Source organism: Austrofundulus limnaeus, unplaced genomic scaffold, assembly GCF_001266775.1.
Source record: "Austrofundulus limnaeus strain Quisiro unplaced genomic scaffold, Austrofundulus_limnaeus-1.0 Scaffold2, whole genome shotgun sequence".
NCBI lineage: Eukaryota > Metazoa > Chordata > Actinopteri > Cyprinodontiformes > Rivulidae > Austrofundulus > Austrofundulus limnaeus.
Window position 1 is genome coordinate 3,345,428 of NW_013952404.1, and position 9,281 is coordinate 3,354,708.

The 9,281-nt window shown below is 40.2% G+C and overlaps 1 protein-coding gene across 2 annotated transcripts in view; it reads right to left on the bottom strand.

Moving 5' to 3' along the window:
• Positions 1 to 3,505: 3,505 nt before the first annotated feature.
• runx3 (RUNX family transcription factor 3) overlaps positions 3,506 to 9,281 on the bottom strand; it is a 47,936-nt gene continuing 42,160 nt past the window's right edge. Inside the window, exon 7 of one of the 2 annotated variants that reach the window (XM_014011068.1) lies at positions 3,506 to 6,509. In XM_014011068.1, coding sequence (XP_013866522.1) covers positions 6,031 to 6,509 — 479 coding nt within the window. In that variant the 3' untranslated portion in view covers positions 3,506 to 6,030. Of the gene's footprint in view, positions 6,513 to 9,281 lie in introns of both variants that reach the window. The other variant, XM_014011063.1, reaches the window with a different exon arrangement.

Here is a 9,281-nt window from a genome sequence, read left to right on the forward strand (position 1 = left end):
CACTGGGGTCCCTCTAAACTGGGAGAGCCCTCTCTTTTCCTCCATCTCTCCATCCGAAGCATCACTGGTGGTTTTGTGTGAAAACGGTTGCATCACAGCTCTCGTGGTTTCGTAGCCCCTGGCCCCTGTGTTTCTTGGTCCATCTGTGGGAACGCTGATTTTTGGCGGCAGCCCCCGTTCCCACCACCGGTCTGGTTAGAAAATAAACCTCTGCTCGTGGACCAGTTGCCGGACAGTTCCTAGCCTGCTCCTTCTCACGGGGTCCGAGGGAGAAGAGGTCAATGGACGGAGAAAAGGGGCCCTAATGGGTTTCTCGTTCAGGTACCACAACAGTGACACGAGACCATGTGTTCATGAGAAATGAGGGTTTTAATGACTCTGCTCTTTCCAGAACACTCCTCCATTTTCTTTTTTTTGTTTTGCTCCCCAAATCTGTCCTTGCAGAGAGATTTTCTGCTCTTTCTTTCTCTTTCAAGTTCAAGTTGGATGTAATGTCCCTTTTAAAGGTGACATTTAATTCTTTTAAATCCTTCTTTTTCACATTTAAATCACTTAGAYGSGGCTTAYATAAAGTAYAACTGYAATACTTTGGTCTGAAGTCCTCCTTATTGTAACTCCACAAGCCCTTATTTCAATCTTTTATGAGGTGTGTCTCAGATCAACTCATTTTGACACTGTCTCTTTAAGATAGAGACATAGAAAACTGAGAAAACTGAACCTGTTGAAAAATAYGACCCAAGCAGAATATAAAAATATGCAGCACTGAGACAAAATTTACATTGTTTGCACTTCTAGAGACTCCAAGTGCACAACAAATGCATTTAACAGCAAAAAAATGTATTTTGCATATGTCCCCTTTTTAAAGTTTGATCAAGCGAGCGACAAGCATTCCTTCAACTAATGCTCGGCCTTTTCTTTGATTGAAGTATTTTTAAAAACAWGGAGCACTTTTGACTTGTCATCCAACCAGTTCAAACATTTAATGAGCAATAACATCCAGGAAAGCAACCTCATGTAGGTCAACATTTCTGTCTTTCCCGGGGAGGAACAATGAGATGACAGAACTTTTTTAACATCCAAGACAAAAAACTAAAAAAAAAAAAAACAAGCGAGAGCGTTCCTCTGCTCCCCACATGTTGAGTCTCAAAGAGTGTGTGAAGACAGCTGGAAAATTCCCCTGAGCCCGGCCTAATTGAAAGCTTATCATCTTCTCTTTGTGCTTCCTGAGCGGTGGGGTTGATGTAGAGCGACGCCGTGATGAGACCTGGAGGGAASGCTGTCATACGCTCACCGTGTAAAAGAGCAGCTCAGACAGTCTGGGAGGAGGCTAGTGTGAGATCTGTCAGCATGGGATTGTGTGTCTGTGTCTGTGTGTGTGTGGAAGTGCTTTGAGTTTACAGTTAATTGAATTCAGTGTGTWTCAAGGCTGTGTGTGTGTGTGTGTGTGTGTGTRYGTCCTGGAGCTTTGTTGTTGTGCCAGTGCTGCCCCCATAGAAGCCCTGATGCAGACACGCACCCAGCAGAGAGAGAACAGAAAGAGCCGAGAGAGAAGAAAGGGTAAAAAAAAAAAAGACAAAACAGATACAAGAGAGTGTAAACAGGGAATGAAAGAGTGGAAAACTGCTGACAATCAAAGCACCCAGAGGGCTTTTCATGGCACACCAACAGGTGGCATGAGACTTTTTGGAGTGAAGCACAGAGGGTATTGTGTTTCAGGTTAACCACATCAGAAATCAGACCACCCCATAAGGTAGCATCTCAAGTGTTTAATCTTGTGGCCTCAAATGGTCCAAACAGATGCCATAATCCTGGCATGATTTGACAACCGCATCTCTGGTTTAAAAAAAAAAAAAAAGCCAGCCGACATTCCAAACTTCTCCATCATTGTTTTTAACAAGTGACAACATGTGGACGTGTGCGAGCACGGACACTGCCAGGGTGGCGTTGGATTCCTGAGCTGCGTTTTTATTTTATGTTACGCTGTGGGTGCCATCRTGTTGACAGCTGAGGCCTTTTCAATCCTCTGAGAAGTGGAGCTAATTGGCAGCGAGGAGCTCGCTAATAGCAGAGAAGAGGGTCATTATTAGGATTTATAAGGAACAATTAAACTGCTTATGAGTTAGACACTTGGCATTTGTGGTATTTTCTCTGTGAGGGTAAATAGGGCAGACAATATTGGATCAGATTATCCTGAAATAAAACTGTCTCATAAATTTAATGTTTTTTACTGCCTCGTGTTTAATTCCTAGTTGTTGTCTATTCCACTCTTCCACTTTTAAGGCAGAATTTTGATTATAAAAGAACATCTGCAATGCATTTCATTTAAAAAAAAATTTATGATAATGCTGCTGGGATAATGGTTGTAAATATTACACAAAGTTTTATTTGGCTTTTAAATTTCTTCAAAAGAAAAAAAATAAAAAAGCACAAGCTTTTCAGCTGATCATTTTATTTTAAGGGTAGATGGAGGAAAAACCCCAACAACAACTGTCTAACTGCATAAATTTGTCCTGTTTGATGATATTACATAAAATATAAATAAATGTTAGGATTCAGACATTTGTAGACTGGATGTATTTTACATTATAACTAAGCTCATTGTCCACTTTAAAAAGAACAGATTCCAAAAGTAAAAAAAAAATCATTTATCCCCATTAAAGTGTCTTCCTAAAAATCAAACAACAATGTCACTAAAATGCACAAATGTAAATTTTTAAATGTTATGTATTTAAAGTTACTTAAAAGTAAGTTAAATGTTAATGTGTTACATGTGTGCACAAGCTACTTTTTAACATATAATTAAGACAATTTTGGAACATTTTAGTCTCTAATTTAAATTCTTTTGCTCTTTGGCTACAGTAAAACATTAAGACATACCTTTGAACACAATTCATATAAATGTGCTGCTAATGTTTCAGAATTTCTGCGGTTTTGATGTAAACAAATGTGATAATATCATCTTTACCTTCATTTTTTATTTCTGTTTCTCCTTTGGCCTTGTTTTATCCTCGAGTCCTGCTCGAATGWATGCGTGCCGTCTTACAGTAACAAAAATGTAACTAAATGTCACAGCAGTTTGGATTTGATCAAATATAGAAACGGTTAACTTGTTCATGTTGCAGAGCCATATTGGTGTGTGTCTAGCTTCTCTTAAATGTTGTTAAAAACCTTTTTATATTCACTAAATATAGTTTAGTATTTCTAGTGTTTATTATTTTTCCTTCTGCCAAGATGATGAGAAAAAAATGTTAAATGTCAGACACAAGATTTAATTATTTTTTATGAACTAAGGCCTGATTAGAATGTGTTTGTTTATAAATTTTTCAGAAAAGCCATGCAACAAGCAGTGGAGCCATTTTCTTTAAACTGTATGAAATAAATTCTGATTATTGTAATGAACTTTTTTTTCTGTTTGCAGTTGAATGTAAATGTTTAATAGTGTGTACTGAGAAAAGAAGAACAAATCTGAATAGGTTCATGTAAGAAATGAAATCAGACGTGAGTCAGAAGTGAGACACATTTTTTAATTAAAATGATTAAAAACTACATTGTCTGCCAACTTTACAAGCACTCTTATGGAAGCAGATATCATCACATAGATAGATGAGATTTTTAAATTAACATATCAGTTTCAGATGTACATGCTTTGAGCATCGAGAGAGAAAGAGAGAGAGAGAAAATCATTTTGGAATACAAAAAATGAAAAAGAGCTTCTTTTGTAAAGAAACAAAATAATTGCAACATTGTGCTTTTTAATGAAAYACACAAAGTACAATTTACTTGTACACTTTGGCTTCCTAGTTTTGCATAAAAAAAAAGGCAACGACGAACATTCAAGACATGACTAGTTTGCCACACATCTCATTACTAACATTTAAACAGGCAGTCGGGTATATCTTTGGTTTATTTTAGAAGAAACCACACAAATATTATGTGGTTTCTCTAGCTGCATGATTCTTACCCAGAATAAAAGTCAGGTTATCAGTCRCTTCACGGGCTTTGGAGGACGGAGCAAGAAAGTTAAACATGCTTTTCCTCTAAAAGAAAGAGCAGGAATGAGACGCCGATGGCTTTTCTTTACAGACAGGAATAAGGCAGTGAGTCTGCAAAAACAATCTTTCATCTGAGCTGCAAACGCTCGCTTCTTTGGATCACTCTTCACTTTAAAATAAAACCTAAACTGTGTAGCTAAAGCATCCGTCTTTCAGGGACATTAATGCAATCTTCCCTCTTCAGAGAGACTTTTCAGGACAGCTGATATCTGTTGTAAAAAACCGCAGCACAACGCAGAGCGTGATCAGTAAATTAGACCGAGCGGGAGATAGAATCGTGGCCACAAACGCTTCAAAGCGCTCTGTGATTACTCAGAACAAAGAGATCTGAGCAGAACGAGACGGTTTTTTTTTCTTCTATTTTTTTGCACAGCTGCCCTCAGTGTTGGTATAAAGATACCACGCTGGACCCCCGCCTCTTCTTTCTGTCATTTCATCCTCACAGCTGCAGGGGAAAGGCCCCGAGGACAGTGGGAATGTGCAGACACACCTGTGGTGCAGGAATATGTGTATTCATAAAATGCTTCAGCAAGAAAAAAAAAGATCTGTTAGATTTTAAAGGTATGTGCAGAAATATTTCATATTTTGTTCTGCGTGCATTCAAACCCCAACAGCTGAGCAGTAAAGAGAAATGAAAGTCAAAAAATAGTGCAAAAAGTGTAGCTAATGGGTTTTTTTCAAAAAAAAATTTTGCTTCTTTTTGTTGTTTTTGTTTTTTGGAGAAAGAAGGCAATTTGGAAATTGCTTTAAARATTTTGGCTCTGCATATTATCTTACCAACAGAATCTTTTGGGGATTTGGAATAAAGATTTTAGTGCATTAAAGCTACATTAGAAGGCAAAAATAATTACATTAAAAAGGTTTTGTTTTTTTTATAATTTAGTAGCAATATATTACACAAATTCCAAATTCATACTTAACAACAAAACATGGTGTATATACTGTTTATATATTTATGTAAAAAAAAAGAAAAGTAAACTTAAATGCTTAAGGATTTGGGGTGTGTGTATACACTTCCCCCCAAAATTTGGCTCAAATAAATATCAAAAGTAAACCATCTTATCCAGTTAAAAAAATCAGATCAGGACTTTGTTTCTTTAAGAAAAGAGCTAGAGTAAAAAAGGAATAAAAATGAAGTTGAGAGAAGAAAGATTTCTGCAGAAAAKAAAACAACAAACCCTCCTCTGTTCATGTTTGAAACATTCCTAAAATCTTATTGTCCCACTGATAGTGTGAAAGATTTAATTTGGTAAACACATGAAAATGCTTTTCTTTCTGTAATGCAGCAACGTTACTGAAACATCCACCAAAGAAGCAAATACTAATGTCTCTGTTTGGATAATAAATAGACAGTTAGGTCCTGTAGTACTCTGAGCACACGAAACAGCCCTGGATGCAGTATTCAAATTTGACAAAAGTGAAAGCTTAAAGGGACCGAGTTGCTACAGCAGYGCAGCCATGCCTTTGCGAGGAATCACTCATGGAGAAAACAACCAGTTTGACTTCTCCACCTGCCAAGTTCAGCTGGATCAGTCTAAACAGTCTGTTTGTTTAATGTCTGCTGTGGTTTCTCAGTTCATCAGCTGGACTGATTGTTTGGACCTCCCCTCTGTTGTTCGTTAGTCTTTTGACGAGTGTCTGTCAACACCAGAAACGCTGCGATGGCCTTTAACCCCTTATTTACAGTCTCCTGCTGAATGTTGCCTTCACTCTTTTTATGGCTTCCAGAGAACAGGTCCCGGCGCTGTGCAGGAGTTCATTTGAATACGACAAAATACAGAAAGCTCTTGAGAGAGTTCCTGAAAGCAACAGTCTTTAAAATGATTGTTGGGGGGAGGGGGGAGGGACAGACAGACATGCAACTTCTTCTTTTTTTTTTTCTTTTTCAACTTTTTCAGTGTTCAGTTTCTTTGTTCATCATTCTCTTCACGTTTCCGTCCTATCCTCTTCCACTCCTTTAATTGTCTGGCTGTGTTAGTCAATATGGCCTCCAGACGGACTCATCCAAGCGCCCCGAGGCGCTCATGGCCGTGGGGGAGTTGCTGTGGCTGCCGTCGGCCTCCACGCCCTCGCTCTGGGCGCTCAGGCCAGGGTTCATCAGGCTGTTGGTTCCAGCGCCCGTGGCTCCCGAGCAGGACAGTAAGCGAGTTGGAGAGCGCTCGCCTCCGGCGTTCCCCGGCGCCACCATGGAGAACTGGTAGGATCCGGAGCCTGTGCCGTAATACAGGTAGGAGTTGGACTGGAAGTTTTGGGTCTGGTTGTTTGAGTAGGGTGGGGGCAGGTAGGTGTGGTATCTAGAAGAGGCTGACATGCTAAGGCCGCTGATGCCCGTGCCGGAGGTGTTGGGAGAGTAAGGGAAGGCCCCCGGGTAGTGCATGCGGGGGTCTGAGAAGCGAGGGTCAGTCAGCGGCGACAGAGACGGGAAGGTGGGTCTCTGTTGAAATAGATCTGTAGTCCCTGCTGGAGACACACACACAAAAAATGGTTAGAAATATTGAAAACTGCTGTTCCAGCTATGAAAAACTGAGCTCCCATTTAAAAAAAAAGAGAGAAATCTATTATTCTGAAACATTTACTCAAATTTTCTCAAGCGGCAAACCTTCCCAAACGCCCCCCCAATTCCGTTCTCAGATTTCCCGTGATATGCCGCTCTACAGAAACACTTGCTCCACAGTAATGAACTGAGACATTTTTTTGGCTCAGTTACAGTCATCAAGCACTGACAGCACATCATCCCACAGCCCCATGCACAAGACTGAAGTTATGAAAAGGCCCCGCTGCCCGGCCCTCCTGCCAGTCCTTCAAAAGGAGCTCAACGTGCASCTTTTCTGTTTTCCTCTTAGCAATGAAAAGAGGCATTGTCAGCTCTGACGGGCGCCTCGTATAAACAGGGACGACTYGTTGCACTGCTGTGCATCATGTCGTATATCATAGTTAGGTGACACAAGCGGACGGCCACAATTAGAGACCCTCAGAGGGACAGGGATGGACAAAGGAGGCGGAAGGCTACGCGCTTCTGAATCAGTGAATCCAGGATTTGAGTTGAAGTTTATGTTAAGTTTAACTGGAACTTTATAATTTGTCACCAAACTTCTTAAGTCAAACACCAGATGTTCCTTTCTCATTTGGAATAACTAATCTTCTGAGATGAACTTGTGTGTCTGTAAAGGTAGAATTTTGAGCTTTATAGCTTCTTGAAGTGGGGTATTACGTACTTTTCAGGCACATAGTTCAATTCTATACCACAATAAAGCAACTATGTTACTTTCAGTTGTTATTATTGTGTATATCAAAAATAAATTTGACTCTGAATTATAGCCCATTTGAACAGCTTGAAATTAGCCTCTGTCTCTTCATGAACCTGCTACTGTTTCTGTCACTCCCACTTCAGGGGAAGGGTGCTTTGTGGGGTGGGAGCACAGCTGGGGACTGAGCTCCAAGGAGGAGCTTTGTATAAATGGGCGGTGCTTTGTCCCAGCAAGAGTTTACCCTTGTGAAAAAATATTATATTAAGTATACTAAATCTAAGTTTACTTTAGTATACTTGAAGCCGCACTACTCATTAGTATTCTTAAAGAGTGTTAATTTGGAACAACTAATTTAATACTAAATGTACTTTAGTTGTATTTAAGTTGTACAAAAGCGCAATTTTAAGTGAATTAAGTATACTTTTAAGTACTAAAATGGGACAACTTCAAATATACTTAGTACACTTTAAGTGTATATSTTTGTCTATACACTTAAAGTGTACTAAGTATTTTTGAAGTTGTTCCATTTTAGTACTTAAAAGTATACTTAATTTGCTTAAAATGGTGCTTTTGTACAACTTAAATACAACTAAAGTATATTTAGAATTAAATTAGTTGTTCCAAAATAGCACTCTTTAAGTATACTAATGATTAGTGTGGCTTCAAGTATACTAAAGTAAACTTAGATTTAGTACTTAATATAATATTTTTTCACCTGGGTAGGCAGCTCCACATGGCTACCACGAGATTCAAGGATTTCTCAAACATGCATGAATAAGTCAAAGCAACACTCTGGGTGTGCTTTTGACGAATGACATTAAAGCATGAAATAAAGCTAAAAAAAGTCATGATTTAGCAAATGAAAATAACCAATCTGTTAAGTTTGAGCTTGACTAGTCAAGCCTGTTAAATGTTTGTGCTCCTGACCTATAAAATGCTTTAAAAGAAAGTTAGATGGCTGGATGCCAGGCTAAGTACGCCCTCTAAAAAGTTCCTCATGCCTGACGATATTAGTATAGTATTCACCTGCCGCTTCCGCACTCATTCATACCCTCACACACCTCGGCCTGGGCTCATTTGTTTGTCCACATGTGGCTTTCTCGGGTCCAATGTACCCACATGACTGCAAGTGTAAAATAGGAATTTAGATGGCAGAGAAAAGAGCGCTTGTTTTTTTTTGTGAAATTGCAAGCACTTGCACGCCACAGCCCTGAGGGGGGGTGGGAGAATGCCAAAACTTGCGTGCCACAATGTAGTTGAAATCTCTTTTCCCTATGTCTGGAAGAACTGGTGACAAAAAAATAGAAATWRAAAAAAAAGACTACTCCTTTGCAATTTCCATGGCCCCTGCTCCGCTTTTTTCTTTCTTTCTTCACAGCACATTTCTGCAGTTGGATTTCCTCCCTTTTTTTTCAAGAGGAGGGAGGGAGTTTGTTGGTGACGGGGGGGTCTTGTTTCTTTTTCCAGAGTCTACCAGGAACGGCAGTCGGCTCCATATCTGATTTCATGCAAGGAAAATCCAAGCCATCAGCTGCTGTTGATTCGGGTGAAGTGGAGTCAGTCTACTATTTCCTACCGGGCTCCTAAAAAATCTTTGCTTCCACTGTTTGTGTTTGTCCCTTCATCTCTCCCTGCCTGTTCTAAATTTAGGCTTCAGGGTGGGGGGGGGGGGGGGACATGTGGCACGTGGGACATGATGGCTCTGACTGCTGCAGCCCACCCTGCTCACGGTCTCCCGTTGATTGGAGTTGGTGGAAACGTCTTGGCTAAACTGTGGTGGGGATCGACTCCTGYGCTCTGTCAGGGGAAACTGGACTGGACACTTATCACAACACCTTAATGGGCTTGTTCAGGCTCCGGCTTTTGGCCATGAGCCAGGAGGGGTCTGCTCCCACCTTGTGTAGCCTCCACAGTACAGTAGCTCCCTCTGGAGGAGAGAGCCGAACCAGCTAATGTAACTGAGAAGCGGTCTGCGTTCCCC